The sequence below is a fragment of the Dermacentor albipictus genome, chromosome 4 (genome assembly GCF_038994185.2).
Source record: "Dermacentor albipictus isolate Rhodes 1998 colony chromosome 4, USDA_Dalb.pri_finalv2, whole genome shotgun sequence".
NCBI classification, from domain to species: domain Eukaryota; kingdom Metazoa; phylum Arthropoda; class Arachnida; order Ixodida; family Ixodidae; genus Dermacentor; species Dermacentor albipictus.
In genome coordinates, this window is record NC_091824.1 from 130,881,090 (window position 1) to 130,897,583 (window position 16,494).

Consider the following 16,494-nt stretch of genomic DNA (forward strand, 5'->3'; position numbering starts at 1 on the left):
TCTGGGCCCTCAAAGATGTGCGACGTAACACACTCCTCTCGCATTCACTACTTAATCACCGCCATTTTTTTATGTATATAGTTGCGACAAGCTGTTCAGTTTCAACCCCTGCTCAGCGAACTTAGCAGTACCATCCGCAAAGTTCTACGGTTTTCAAGATACTTTCCCTACGCGCAAAACCCGCACAGCTTTGGTTCGTCGGCAGTCGAGCTACTGATAACGCCTCAGACGTCGCACTAAGCTGAGAATAACTCCGTGTGCAGCACACGCCGGGAGAGACGTGTTGCGTACGGCTAGGGCAGGATCTCCTTCTTCTTCACTGCTACCTCGATTCAACGAAGGGCCCGCCGCTGTAGCATAGTGGCTGTTGAGGTGCGCTGCTAAGCTCGAAGTCGTGTGTTTTACCCCGGACATGGCGACCGTATCTCGATGTGGCAAAATGCAAAAACGCACGTCTACTTATATTTAGGTACACGTAAAGAACTCCAATTGGTCAAGTGTAATCCAGCGACACCCCAGTGATGCGACCCCCAGGCCCGGTGACGCAGGGAAGCGAACGTGCAAGGGTTCAGCTGAAGGTGGTGCTGAAGTGCCTTTAATGGCTATCTCCATCCTCTGTTGCTTGCAATCCCGCCGCCACCTTCGCGCGCCTTTTCGACTACTTTGGATATGAAAACTTGTTAAATTTCGGTGGCGCTCCGCTGTGCGAAATATTTACAGCTGGCGAGGCAATAAAGGTTCCGATTTTGCGAACACTCGGGCGCGATTCCTGTTTGTTTCTTTTATTTCGTGTGGTAACTGCACAATATTCATGAACGCAATTGCTTCCTCGTTGCCCTGTAGGAAGAGGAAAGGTCTGGCCTTCGATTTATGTGTAATGCTGGTGGTCTGGAACTATACGTGGTAATCTTGCTTGCCTGTGTATCGTCTCTCCCCGTCGTAATTTTGGCCACCGGAACGCCTAAGTGCACCTTCTTGCGCACTTCGGGCGTTGAACTTTGAAATTGCTTTACGTCGCCTTTCCACGCTTCTTTTCATGCCTTTTCCCATCAGATCTTCCCTAAAACATATAACTGCTGTTATACGCTTTATATATACATCTCCTAATTGCAGCAATGTTCCGGGCATGAGACCAAAAACACCATAATTAAATTGGTTGAGTAACGCCATTCTTCCAATAAAAAACTGCATTCGGCACATCGTGGAAATTTGCGCTGGTTAAAACTCACAAAAAAGGCAATGTCAGAAATTTTGTGGCAATTATTGGCAACTTCTCCGACATCTGAACTGTATGCTCTCGTGAGCGCTGCATAGAGCTTTCTCTTGTCAGTATTTATTATATTCTTTTATTTCAATACGCAGAAGTGTACGTTCCTAGTTTTATTATTTTGACCACCAGTCCCATTCAAGCTCGAGAACACACCTTCTCACAAATTGTGGCATTCGTCCTATTGCGGGATACTGCTTTGCAAATGCTGCTGCAGTTAAATCTTACCAGAGTGAACCCACCTTATCATGTCTTCTGATGTACTCAGCACGGAATCTGCTTGCTGATAACAGCTTAACAGAAATGCTGCTAAAACAACGCTGAGCAGAAGAGGACACGATATACCGCTGAACAGTACTGAAGGCTTTAACGGAACAGTCAGCGTCAGAAACAATTATACGATATGTACAACTCATATTTTTGTATGCAATCCTAAATGGTTCGAATGCTTAACTTGGGAGTGTTCTGTTGGCTTTTAACTATTCAATCGAATCTTTGTTAGCTACTTTCGGCGAATTTGGAGGCATCTCTTTCATTTAACCGTTATTAACTGCGCAGGTCCGCAGACTCCACAACGCCATCAATAAGCCGTACGTCCACAACAAATGTAAATATAGAAAAAAATAATTTCTGTGGTGTTTACACGCCAAAACCACGACATGATCACGAGACACGCCATGGTGGGGGGCTCCAGATTAATTTTGACCACCAGGGGTCCTTTAACGTGTATCCAATGCACGGTAGACGAGAGTTTGTGAATTTCGCCCTCCTGGAAATGCGGCCGCCGCGGCTTGGATTAAAACCCGTAACTTCGTGCTTAGCCGCACACGCTACAGCCACCAAGCGAGCGCGGCGGGGGAAGGCAACTCAGGGAAGGCACGCCACATGATTTAGCATAGTCTTGTACCGACATATAAAGTGCTTAATTCAAACCACGTATCCGGGCATCCTTTTTGCACCCTTAAGTAACTCTCATACTAATCAGTGTTAGTCGACTGTCGCTTGACGGTTGCGTGCTACACGTTTTCTTAGATCACTCATAATATTTATGACGCTTGAGGAAAGTAGCAAATAATTTAACAATCTTAAGGCGCAGATATCGTCAGCACGGTGTCTTTTGGTAGCATACCAAGAGAAGGTGCCTTTCGCAAGTAAATGGACAAAGGTACTCTGAACTACTAGACATTCAGAAAGAGGCAACTGACGTCATGAGACCCATATAAGAGAGACTGCAGAAGACTATTTATCTCAGTTGTGAACGGGGATCCCTCAAAAGATCCACACAGCTACGTAACGTGAAAAAAATAAACGAGCCGAAATGACGGGCAGGTCGTAATCCGTAAATAAAGAGACCTGAATATTGTACTTAGCATGTGTTCTGTTTGAGTGCCCCATTGTTCGTCAAAATTGAGAACGTTTCGATTCAATAGATAGACATCAGTGATGAGTTCTTAATATTTTAGAACTAATATCGCAGTTAGCTGTGCAAGAGTGAATTGTCCGCACGAGCTAAATTAAAATCCCAATCACGCGAATAATACAGCAATTTGCCGAGCATTCAAGATGAATAGAGTTTTCAGGCGAAGGGGCATGGTTCTAGAGAGCCCTTTAAAAATATGATAGGCAATTCATGCTCTTACGTAAATGTTCACTAGGCCTAGGAATAAAAGATCATACTTCTAAATTCAGTTCATCCCATTTAGAAGAACGGCTCTGTCGGGCAAAAAGCGCGCGTGTATAGTGCAAGCAAAGTTGTTACGCAATATAATATCGTGAGCAGAGCTTTCAGGGAGCGATATCGCGACGAAAAAAAGCCACGTTGAAGCGCGGGCTGCCATCTCTCCTAAGGCAGGACGGCCTCGTGATGAACGTAACGCCATCTTTATGCATTCCTTTCTGGCTCAGTCGCTGTTGCTGCATGGAACGCAACCCCCTTTAGTGAGGGCAACGTGAGCGCTTCGCGATAAATGAATAACGCGGAGCTCTCCTGAGTGAACGCCCAGCCGCGTTCGTATAAACCATTTACGGCCTAAAAGAATTTCGTGGCCGTAGAATGGATGAAGCCAGAAAGTGCGCTACTGTGGAATGGGATGTATAAAGCGCCTTTCACGCGTACACTAGAAAGCCGCGCGCGATAAAGTGTACATGTGCTCGGGGGAAACATGCAGGTAGCTTGCCATCGCTATATTGCAGTCGACTGCAGGCTTGTTTCGTAATGAACGCCCGCTAAAAGCTTTGTGCATCATCGAATCATCTTACAGCGAACCAATAAGGAAATAAATAAAGAACGTTATGCACGAGGACGTATCCAGATCACTCGATAGTGCCGAGTTACGAAAGCGTAGGACGTCAACGCGTCCTTTTATACGCATAACATTTCCGTGCTTTGTGCCAGTTGGCTCGACTATACCGTAGCGCCGTGCCCCGTTGAGTGTCTCAGAAAATTATCTGCATGCGCGGCTTTGAAGCTTCCATAGAAGCCTGCATTTAAAGTATGAGAGTTCACTGAAGCTGGTGTTATCTAAGTGACAGGAGAATGCAGTCGGTGAAAGAAATCCTAGCGCGATGACACATGAAGTAAATTAAGTGCTACGCTTGGCATATATATATACATATATATATATATATATATATATATATATATATATATATATATATATATATATATATATATATATATATATATATATATATATATATATATATATATATATATATATACACACACACACACACACACATATATATATATATATATATATATATATATGTAGTAGGCAAAGAGGGTTTCTTCAGGCTACCTTTCAAACGTAAAGAACTTGAGTGGTGCTACAAGGTAAACAGAACAAGTATTTAATTTCGACAGTTTCGATCGGTGGACCGATCTTCGTCAGGGTTTAAACCCTGACGAAGATCGGTCCACCGATCGAAACTGTCGAAATTAAATACTTGTTCTGTTTACCTTGTAGCACCACTCAAGTTCTATATATATATATATATATATATATATATATATATATATATATATATATATATTCATGTGCATTCCCATGTATGAATATTGATACTTATTAATACTCATACACTGCGACCCTAACATTTGGAAGTATTTCCTGTGGCATAAGGATTTTTCGAAGCCTCCGATTTGGTATTGTCCTGCGGTAGGTAAATACAATCAGGTCACGTGCCTCGGATCATCTGGCTAACGTTTCAACACGTGGACCTGTAGTCGCGTGGCACTTCGTACTTCGCGAGACAGTTCCACCAGTCGAAACATTAGCGAGCCGATCTGATACACTTGACCTGATTGTACTATTTTCAACTTCCACTGCGCAACTCCATCGTAGGTTACTTTCTGCCTTTTCGTAGTAATGAATGGCGCTGAACGCCAATTCACAACAAAACCAATAATCGTACATCAAGCATATGACGTTGTCCATAACATCTCGACTTCAAAACCTGTGAAGCGTTGCATCTGAGACTCTAGACCCGACATCAACACAAATGAAAGTGGCACGAGTACCAACAGAACAGACTCCCGAAATGCTGAAGGTGAAAATTTAATGTAACTTGAATGAATCCCGGCGCTGCCTGGCTCTAGTAGGGGATGTTGAAGGGGTAGTACTTGCTGCTTACATCCCTGTAAAATGTAATAAAGCAATACAAATTGAGAGCAAAGCACATGAGGCAAAAAGTGATAGGCAATGGCCACCTTGCGTCAACACTTACGCGATCATTATGCCCCCCCTGTAGTTCTTGTCAAGACCATTCAAAGCTTCCACGTCAGCAGGGTCAAGCGAAAAGTTTAAAGCCTGAAAAAGAGGCACCAGTAAGGTAAATGTAGAGAAGCTCGCTCCTTCGGCTATACTGAAAAGAAATGCTCCACTGATGTGCTTTTCCGCTGATTCTTGCCTTTGCAATAAAGATACGCTAGAGCCAGGGCTGATTATATGAGACAGCATTCGTTGCTAATTATGCTATAGTGACCAATTTCTCGTCTCAGCGACCGCATTACGCCAAATCTCGGGGAAAGAAAATCAGCCATTTATTTTTTTTTATTCACTGCTTCAGTAAAAAAGAATTACTCCAGAGCCGTCCACTCTGGCATCATTTACATGAAAATGAAAATGAAATGAAAATCATGTTTATTTGTCCAAGGAACATTGGAAGGAGGCCCGAACAAAAAGTGTAAGCTAGTCCACTTGACGGGGGTTCAGACCCCCTTTTACAAGGCACAGCGAAGGTGACAAGTCGACAAATAAACAATAGAATCAATTATACATAACAAGATAATAACTAGTTTAGAATAGCACAGGCGTACAAATGAGAAGAAAACAATCTTATCAACATATGAGTGAATTTTACATTTTCTTATAAAGTTGTTATTCGGCATGTACAAAAAAGTTGCGGAGTCTTGTTCTATTAGACAGGTTTAGTATAGCGTACGCTATTCCATTGCGTACGCTAAAAAATAGCGGGTCGTCACTGCGCATGTGCTGAACGCTAAACGAAATAGCGGGTATAGCGGGCGTATGCAACGCAAACGAGTTAGCGTTAGCGTATTTGCGGGGTTTGCGGAGTTTGCGGGAAACATGGCGGCGATCCCGGCTGCCCGCTTCGAATTGAATTTGGCGTTGCTTTTGTAGAATGCACTTCGTTCGTAGCAAATGACTGTGTAAACGGCTTTCGCTTAGTCTCAGGCCGCTTCGACGACAGAGTATTGTGGATAACTTCGTGGTGTTTTCGAGATCGCTTCTCGTTTCGAACGAGTCGAATCCTAACAAAAGAAACGTTCGAGATGTCAGCGCCACCTATCGCTACAGGCGCGAAATAGCCGCAACGACGGAATATGGCCTCAGAGATCCAAAGATGTCGTCGGCCAACTAAAATTGTAGAAAACGTGCGCTGCTTAGCGTACGCTATTTTATAGCGTATAGCGTACGTTATAGTTGCGTACGCTAAACTAAAACTGTCTATTACTATTTTTTATCGTTAATGTCTGTTTGTGTAGATAATTTATTAGCATAGGAAGAGAACAGCGAAGCATTTGCTCCCCATAGGATGTTCTCGAAAATGGTATTTGCCAGGGTTCCGTGCTACGAGTGTCATATATCGGCGTTCGAATTGTCAGGTCTGCAAGGGAAGCTAATAAATTTCCAGGATTGTTGATGCTTTGTTTATATCTTATCGCCAGATGATATGAGTAAAGATTGTGAGTAGAAACTAAATTAAAACGATGAAAAATTGGTTTAGTATGAGCGTGGTAATCTGCATTGGCTATATGTCGAAGAGCTTTCTTTTGGAGTACGAATATGCGATTTAAGTTCGTTGTTGTGGTTTTCCCCCAGACAAGGATACAGTAATTAAGATGAGAAAGGAACAGAACATTGTAAATTTTTAGTTTAACCTCTTGTGGTAAAAAGAATCGAAACTTTGCTAAAATACCAACAGACTTTGCAATACGGGTAACAATGTGCTTGATGTGCAGATCCCAGGACATGTTTTTATGAAAATGGACACCAAGTGCCTTAACAGAGTCGCCAACTTCCACAATGTCATTACAGAGGAGAAGATTACCTTCTAGCACAGCACGTGATTGTTTGGGTGAAAACAGGATTGCCTTTGTTTTATTAACGTTTATCTCCAATGAATTTAGCTTGCTCCAGGAGTTCAATTTGTCAAGGCAATTGTTTATATCGAGGTGAAGTGTCGTAGTGTTAGAGTTTCGGAATAGTAGAGTCGTGTCATCCGCATAAATAACAAATGTCGGTTTCACGCTTATCTTAATTATGTCGTTAATGTAAAAGTTAAATAGAAGGGGACCAAGGATGCTCCCTTGGGGAACACCAGCATTCACATTTTTAAATGAGGAAAGAGAATCACCTATCACTGCGGCCTGCTTACGAAATTTTAGGTAAGAGGTAAGAAGTCGTAGGGGTGTGCCTCGTATACCATACAGCTCGAGTTTTTTTTAGCAACGTTATGTGGTTCAGGCGATCGAAGGCCTTTGAAAAATCAATATATATACCAGCTATAAATTCCTTCTCTTCAAAAGCTTTTAAAATTATTTCCTTTTGGTTTAATAAAGCAAGTTCTGCTGATCTGCCCTTACGAAAGCCGTATTGAGCGTTAGTTATTAAGTTGAAGTTAGAGGCGAAATTTTCAATTCTACCATGTATTATTTTTTCTAGTGCTTTTGAGAACACTGGAAGAATGGAAATAGGGCGATAGTTAGAAAACTGGTTTTTGTCACCTCCTTTGTGAATAACAATTACTTTAGAGAGCTTCATCCGCTCGGGGCAATTTCCAGTACTAATCGCTTGGTTATAAATATGTGCGAGTGGTGCTGCAATTATATCAATGGTGTACTTAACAGGTTTTAATTGTAGGTTATCCAGATCGCAGACATTACTATTTTTGAGCAGGTTAAATGTCATTTTAACCTCATGCACACTCGTAGGGTTCAGATGCATACTATTTTTATTACTCTGGATTTGATTAACAGCCTCAGGATAGTGGGACGTGTTCACTAGATTGACAAAAAAATCATTGAATGCTTCAGCCAATTGGCCGCCCTTTAAAACCAGGCCATTTACGCTTATCTCTTGAGCCTTTGAGCCGCAGGTGAACGATTCAATAATTCATTTATCCTTTTCCATACTACATCTGCCTTTGCATTACATTCCAAATTGAAAGATGTAAATAGGTATTCCCTTTTCGCATTACGAAGAAAGGCGGTTGTATTGTTTCTATGTTGCCTAAATTGTTCCCAGTCCTCAGGGTATCTCGTGGACAAGAACTTTCTATAAAGGTTGTCTTTCTTTTTTATCAGTTTAAGGCAGCAGTTCGAAATCCAAGGTTTCCGCGATCGGCTAGTCCATCACATCCTCTGTGTAGCGTTGGTATGTGTAGAAGTCCATCACTTAAGATTCAATGGAATTTGTCGTACCAAACTCTGATCGTTTGAAATAAAAATTGTTGCAGCGCGAACTCATGCAACCACAAAGTATCAACGACGAGACACAATCGTTAGGATGCTAGAAATTGGGAAGGACGTAAAAAACTGATTTCGAAGAAAACCAGAAGTCTACATTACTAATTTCTTAACAATTTGAAACTACGGCTTGTATCAATAGCTCCAGATGGAATGCTGGCGTGTATTGTACCTGTACCGCTCTTAGTTCCGTACATATGACCTGGTCCCTCTGGTGGTCCTCCTGGCAGTTTCATAAATATGGGGCCACCGAATGTAATAACGTCGCTGATGCTGTTATTATGCACGCAAAGAAATGTGAATAAACTCAAATATAAACGTCTCAGTATGAGGTTGAACTACCTGATATTCCGTGATCGAAAATGTCATTCTATCGAGCAGTAATTGCTACGTTGTACGACTGTACGGCGATGTGCTTAGCTGGTGGCGTCACAGACTTCTCTTTTGTTCGAAGGTATTGTTCTAGTACACAAATTATTTAGCCCTGGTAAACACGTTAGTTAATCTATTTCAAAATTTGCCAATTCGGTGCGTTCTAAAGTATTCATTAAGCCGATTATAGAGATCATATACCTTTATCACATAAGAGAAACGTACCTCCCATCTCAGGAACATCGGGTACCATATATAAATAAAGAAAACCGATTTTTTTTTTAGGTGGGGGGGGATCTTTGGCGAAAGTTCTTGATCCGGAGCTTCTGATTAAATATTTTTCCTCTCGCACAGACTAAGTGACTGTGATCCCTTTATTTATACTAGTGTCAGCATTCCTCTAATACCCACTAATCAGCGAAATACCAAATATCGGAACGTTTCAATGGCAGGGCTGCAATGTATGCGACATATTAGCATACTAACCTTGAAGTTCTCCGCGATTCTTCTCTTGTTCGAACTTTTTGGGATGCTGATGAGACCGCGTTCGATTGGATAGCGGATAAGCACCTGCGAAAGCATGAAGAGTTCTTGCACATAGTTGCGCATTTCAGCGGCACAGCGGCATCAAAATCAAAGGGATAAGGTGCAGTTTATGAGTTCTGAGAGGCCCAATCAATGCCATGCTGTCTCCACAAACCTGAGCCGCCGTGACGCCATGCTTTTTGGCGATCGCCTTCACCGTCTCGTCTTCCATCAACTTCTTCTCCCCCTTGGGTGCCCTGTAAGAACGCAGCTTGTTAATTCATCGCCAATGAATGCAGAAAACGTAAATGAATAATCCGGGAACTAAAGTGAAGGTCAATAGCGTAGCCAATGAGCAAGGACTCATACTATGCAATAATTATGGGAATGAAAAAAAAAACAGTTGGGCTATGCTGTTTCTTAATCTGCACTGAATCCTAGAGCAGAGCATGTTCTGCTCAATGATTCAGCGCGCTTCAAAGAATAAAAAGAGTTCACGGTTGGCAACTGCGTTATTGAGCAGCGCTGAAGTATGTTTATGCCAGACAGTTTCCCACTTTCCCATGACCCAGTTTCTGGAAGTAAAAATATGGAACTAGGATTGTAAGTTCTAAGAAGCATGATCACTATAACGTAAAGATATTTCAAACTTCTCTAGTTCATCTCTGCAATCAGGTCTCCATAATTGGTTCCAAATTTTTCGGGCCACACCCACTGCATTTGTCCGTCACGCGAATTCGGAAAAACAGCCAAAACTCTTCATCTCATATGACATGCACACACTGATTATGCGTGATTTGAGAAAAAAAAAAAAACATGTTTCCGATTCTACGCCTTCCTTCCGCCGTCAGCCCACCGTTATTGGTCAGAAGTTCGCGGGTTGCGCCCATTTCGCCTATCTGTAAGGCGATGGTACAAAACTGCGAAAACGCACACGTCAAAGTGACGTCTACGTTTTAAAGATGCATTAATATTTCGAACAAAACTAAGAAAAAAAAAGCTGGACAAGGTGCCTGCCCGCCGATCGCTATGACACTGGCTACTCGGAGATACCGGGAATGGTGGGTTTATGCGCGTATAATAAAAAAAAAATTGCGTGTCAGAATGGCGTCATCGTTCTGTCAATTTTTATTTGCTGAGTATCCGTTTAAAAACCATTTTTATCCTTCCGTTGCACGCCGCCACGATTTTCTACCAGCCAGCGAAAGCTAAGCAATCAGAAACGGGCGAATTGCCAACGCCGGCACTAGCCTCCTCATCCAGCTATCTACTTCCACTGCGCTATAGCCCGGTCCCATCAAAATCTTCTGCACTTCTGTATACTCCTCGCTTCTTGTCAATCAGTTAGACAAAAAATTTCCTAGGACAACTGAACAGTTATGAGTTGTGAATGCAAAAGAATTAATGTCCAATTAAATGGCACTGAGCGGTCCATCGAGTCATAAACTCGTCACGTTCAAGCGAGCGCATTGAAACGCTCGGCGCGTTTCGATTAAACCTTACAGAGGCGCAGCTAAAACACAAACGAGAGCTTGCGAGAGGAAGGCGGGGATAGCGCAGGCTTCCGAGAGCAAGAGTGAAGGTGACATGGCGTCGCGACAATACCCTCTCCCCTCACGTAAACCCTGGCATGCCAGGGAGGCAGCAGGTGTACCCTTTCGGCCGCTCTGCTCTATCAAGACGCGCTTGCGACGTGGCATCGGAGCCAATAGGAAATTAAGTGCCATTTCCCTCCGACAGATGGCAGACGCCAGCTTTTTCGCTCAATGGCCATTTGACGCTTTCGCATCATAACTGTGACAGAAGGCAATGCGATTCGCTTTGAAAGCTGGCCTATAAACGACGAAAACGCTTCATTGGCCTGTGAAAACAACGTTACAAGTCACCGCCCGAGGCTCGCGTAGGTGGTTACGTAAATCTGACGGCAGGAGGTTGGAATAAAAACAGATTTGAATGGCTTTAACGCTATCGGGCCCCGGATGAAAAGTAATGCTTACGTTAAACGCGTCAGCACCTCTTGCAAAGACATGACCAACTGCTATTCCCCATCGAGACGTTGGTAAATTTCCTTTAGTGGTACGCTGACCTATGCCCGCACTATTAATTACGCATAAATCAACGGAACTGTGCAAGTGCTTCCACTTGAAACGGCTCTAAGCTAATGTGATAGCTGCTTTTCGTGACTTTTCGCTTCACACCTCAGCTGTGTGAGATATCCCGCGCTACACCCACGCGGCGGGATACCGACACAAAACACTGATAATGAAACAAAGAAGCTAGGCCCCCAGTGGCCTTAAGCAATAGAATTATCAGGAACGGCTCACCCGCGTCTAGCTTTCATTGCACTGCCTCCAGGATTGCGAAAGCACATATCGTGTATTGGGATGAGGATCGCCTTCACAAGTGACCACATTTGATTACAGTCCCCGAGATCAGCTCGCGTTAATATCATCCTTCCAGATCCGGCCAAGTTTACTCGGTGAGACAGCACCCAGCCATGTCAAACCACGGAAAAGTAGGCAAGGACAGCTTCCCTTTAAATGTCAGAGTGAACACATGTGGATAATATTATAATTAATATTACCACAAGGAAGGAGGGTTGTTTTAATTGTGCAATGGATGCAACAGATAACCTGCAGCCCAATAAGGCAAATGAATGTGTGCCAAGGCAAGGGAGACGCAGCTGCGGCTGATGAAGTATTAGCTGTGCGACGATATTGGAACGCCTTCGGACATGGCGCTGGGCTTGGCCAGCACCAGACGGGAGCATCTTGCAGTAAGACGACAAGGACATTAATGATGATAATGTATAAACGAATTCTATTATATTAAAAAGTAACGTCCAAATAGGCAGTGCTGAACATGATGATTAATAACTGTGCCAGATGCGTTATTGCAAAATGTAATCACGACATTTTATAAAAATATTTTCGAAAAGATTTGATTCTCAAGTTTTAAGTGCCAAGAGCACACCTCGACTATGCGCCACGCCGTAGTGAACACCTCGGACTGATTCTGGCCTGCCACTCTTTAACGTGCGCTTAAGTCTAAGCACATGAGAGTCTTGGCATTCCGGTACCATCCGAATGCCACCGTCACGATCGGAACTGAACCCTCTCAAGAGCGTCATGCCATAGCCGCTGCGCTATCCAGGCAGATTAAAATACATTACCTTTGTGTAGTTCTGCCGTTTGAACTAATGGACGACATATATAGAGAGAGATGTTCTTGACTTCACGAGAGATGGTTGGCAAAAGGCGTCCTTGGTAAAGCGGCAAACAGAAATAAATGGTAAATCTTACGCGATAATATTGCAGGACTCGTTTGAATCTTGTCGCTCACGCTTCCGTTTTCCAAGTGCAACCAAATTTTATTCGAACTAGAATGCACGACCCGAACGCGCGTAAAGTTTGCTTATTTGGCCATTTTCTGTTAAGCGAAAAAATGGGACGCTTTTCAATCTCTGTATACTCCAGAATCAAATAAGCACTGTAGACTATGTCCAAGAGTGGAACTGATGCTGCAAATTGAATATATGCGCCTACGAATAGGCGACGAGATTTCAGTGACGCTATAAAACCCCGTGACGTTTCATGATGGATGTACAAATCATAGATGTTCAAAAGGCAGTCACGGATACGAGAACAGTGGTGCCTACAACTGGAGAAAGATGAACAACACACACAAACAAAAAGAAAGAAACATTACATAAGCACATACCAAGGCCGGGTAGGTGAACCCAGCGGGCTGTACGCAGTAATTTTGATTTGAAAGTCAGCACACAGGGCAATGAGCTTCTTCTGCGTCAGGTAAGGATGACACTCGATCTGCGCCGTGAGAAAACACGTGAACGCTGGTGAGTAGCATTGCGATGACGGCGACTTAGCTGGCGTTTGTTCGCTGGCGCATTAAGCTCAATGTGACAGTGACAACGTATCCAATTCGCCCCACATTTGTGTTCTTGCACTCTGCCCCCATAGAGATGCGGGTGCCGCGGTCAGAAATCGAACTCCCGGCCTCATGCATGGCGCCAGAATGTTATAACCATTGAGACATCACGGCACGGTTTCCCTCGCCTTTCATACAGCTGTACCGATCAATGCACAGTTACGTTAAGCCAGAACGTCATCTGCCCGTCACGTCATGCACTACCACAGCGGCCCTTACGAAATGGCGGACAAGTAACTTGAAGTAATTTCAATTCACTGACCCTACGATCTTGAACATCGGACTGTCACGGAATGCAGCAACCTCACCGAACGGATTTTGGACGTGTCGCTAATGTCACCGGTTTACATGACGACGAAAATTCGCAGAAAATATGCTGCTCAGGGTGGCCGGATTTGACCTGACAGACTAGCTAACGCAATAACATAACGTGAAACATAGAGGGACGGCTACTATTTTGTTCGTGAACTAGCCCTGGACAATGCACGTTATTAGTACGGCCCCACTAAACCACGCGTGTATATTAGCCCACAAACATGGCGGTCTGGCAGCTTTTTTACAACTAAGCTGCTAAGGGGATTTGCGCAGCCGTTTTCATGATTTCATGCGGCGATGAAGGCCGGCGTGTGACGGCCTGGTCGATATCAATCAGCAATGCAACGTCCGTCGAAGTCCCAAATTTTCTTATAAGCGTAATTATGATTTCTTATCAAATAGATGCAACCTTCCGTAGGTCTTATGCGAATCGATACCTTTGTGTGAGTTTTCTTCTTTTTACTTTCTTTCTTTTTTCGCCATGGAGTACTCAAATTTTATTCTCTAACGTCGTGTCTTACCGACTCCAGTTATAGACATCCAGTTATAGACATATTGTACATCTGCGCTTGTATGAGAGCAGTCGTTATCGCAGTCTGTCTGGCAGGAGCGACCGTATGACAGGGCCGTCGGTTAGATCGCGCCCGCGGCGGCGGTGATGAATCATCACAAAAAGCACTAGCCCGAAACCTACAGTGTTTCTGAAGGGTGTGAAATCTCCAGTATACAGTTTCGACGTCTTTGCCATATCAGTACCTCAGATTGGTATACGCCAACGAAATTTTTTTTGTTAGCTCTTGTGCTATTGCATTTTAACCATAAACTTGCCTGGTTAATCACTGGCTTTATCTGGCATGACTTGACCAGGCGAGTTATTTGTTCCGAGTTGAAGTTGGACACGCCGATGGAGCGCACCAAGCCTTTCCTCTTGCATTCTTCCATGCCCTGGAGACAAAAGGACGGGTTTTGGTTTATGCATGATCTGGCTCTGCAAGCTTAACACTTTTTTTAAACATTTACAAACAAAACGTGCTCTGTTCGCAGCATATTATGCAAAATATCGAAGCCGTCTATGTATGTGCCTATATGCACACATACACTGCTTCCATTTCGGTATTAGCAGCCTTATACAGGGCTGTCATTATCCCGCAGTTTAATATTGCAGCAAATTGGAGGCTTTTATTGCAATGCGAGAAACCATCTGAAAGAGGCTAATAAACTGATCAATTACATTCTGCGCTTTGGCAAACCGGCGCCGCGCAGAGAATGTTGGTGAAAAATGGCCTTCAGCGCCGTAAGTGAGAAAGAGCCGCAACCTTTAGTCTCCCAAATGAACGCGGAGCCGCAGGGAGCACGTTGTTTCTACGTTTTACGAAACTGTGACCTAAGCGAGGTTGTCCTGTTCCTTTTTTTCTTTATTCATTTGTCTCAGTGCGAATATTGTAAACAGGGAAGAGGCTACGATCATTCAGGACGAACTTGGGGAAAACGCCTTAGCAGGTTTTTTTTTTCTTTTCTTTTTTCAGAAAACTGCATAAGAGCCATGCACCAGCAGCTGCAAGCGTATATAGCGGTCATCCTGTTCTGGTACAGTGTCAGAACAATCGACTCACTGTAAAAGCTCCTTGATGCGAAATAACTCGAAAGGGTAGTGGATTGAATACAGTAAACATTTTTCTAGGTTGAGGAAACGACAGCTGACAATGGCGGTTGAGGGTTTCAGCGCAACACATTTTACGAGGGAAACTAAGCTATAAACGCCCTCGGACTTCAAATAAGCCATAACTTGTTCCATTCCTACATATTTCAGACGATAGTGAAAGTTGCTTCGTAAGCAGACTGACGTTGATTTCATTGCAGCCACTCATGGTGTCCACGGCGCCGGAATTGAAAGCTCGTCTCCGTTCGCGACACGAAGACTTGCCGCACGCTACTTGAAGTTCGCGGACCGCCGACAGACGGCGGTCTTGCTGGCGAACGGCGAGATCTGCCTGCCACACAGAGGATGTCCCCTTTATGATCTCCCTGCGATATCTCCATGTGGCACAGCGACATGGCAATTCAGCGACAGGCTCTGGCATAGCCGGCAGCCTCACGGCCTCACCCTCACCGCCAGTGATTGCTCGCCAGCGATATCACCGCTATATGTGCCTTTTTTTCCGGTTGACTTGATATCTGTAGCTGTCGGCCGCTTCGGAATGAACCGCCGACGCTCTCAAGGAGCAATATATTGTTACCCTTGTTGCCGCTTCATCCTCTCCTCGCTATAATTTCTCATGAAGAAGAAAACGTTCTGATATTTGTGGCGTCAGCAGCCATGCAGCTGAGCTTGACTTTTATCGAAGCTCTCGTTGGTCCTAAACGTTTCACTGTGTACATCGCTTTTAACAACAAGAACATTACCCGTCAATTTACTCTAGCGCACATAATTTTGCCTGAAATATAAGCTGCATAACCGACGTTGGTGTTGCCAGTCGCGGCGCACGCATCGGTGCAGCGCCGATACGCCACTTCTGCAGGAAACGCGAAGTGTTCACCGTTTATCCTTGCTTTGAGATTGTGTGATCAGCATTGTCATTTACTTCCTTTTCGTGTTGCCACCAAGCACCGTGAGAGACATCACGCACCGCTGGAAATCCAGTGGGCATTTATACGCCGCGGCTGGCACTAATATTACTCATCCCACGCTCCCACGAAAAAATTCCGGCTGTAAATATGCGTGTGCTAAGGAGACGAATAAGCTTTTGGATCTATAGAAACATTCCCATTCTCACTGTCAATAAAATAATATGCGCACGGAGATTTTCCCCAGAGAAGCTTTAGAAATAGTTGAAACGGCGAGCGATCGCGCCTGCATAAGTCTAACGTTGCTGTCGCTCATGCTCGTAGTTATCAGGAAAAATAATGAAGTCATAGGGCTATGTTAAGGTTTTCTAGTGGCAATTAACCACGCAGGAATAACGACGACCTCCAAGTTTTTTTTCTTTTCACTGTTCTTGCACGTCACCCGCGGTGCCACCGCTGGACTTTTTCTTCTGTTCGTACGACTTAGCAATGCGCGTGATGTCCGCAA

General features: G+C 44.0%; 1 protein-coding gene across 8 annotated transcripts in view; it reads right to left on the minus strand.

Annotated features, from left to right (window-relative positions):
* Positions 1–4,811: 4,811 nt before the first annotated feature.
* LOC135898362 (aldo-keto reductase family 1 member B1-like) overlaps positions 4,812–16,494 on the minus strand; it is a 296,512-nt gene continuing 284,829 nt past the window's right edge. For all 8 annotated transcript variants that reach the window (XM_070537591.1, XM_070537587.1, XM_070537589.1 and 5 more), the window contains 6 exons: positions 14,250–14,366; positions 12,879–12,985; positions 9,334–9,415; positions 9,120–9,203; positions 4,997–5,079; positions 4,812–4,907 (listed from right to left, as the gene is read on the minus strand). In XM_070537591.1, coding sequence (XP_070393692.1) covers positions 4,865–4,907; positions 4,997–5,079; positions 9,120–9,203; positions 9,334–9,415; positions 12,879–12,985; positions 14,250–14,366 — 516 coding nt within the window. In that variant the 3' untranslated portion in view covers positions 4,812–4,864. The remainder of the gene's footprint in view (positions 4,908–4,996; positions 5,080–9,119; positions 9,204–9,333; positions 9,416–12,878; positions 12,986–14,249; positions 14,367–16,494) is intronic.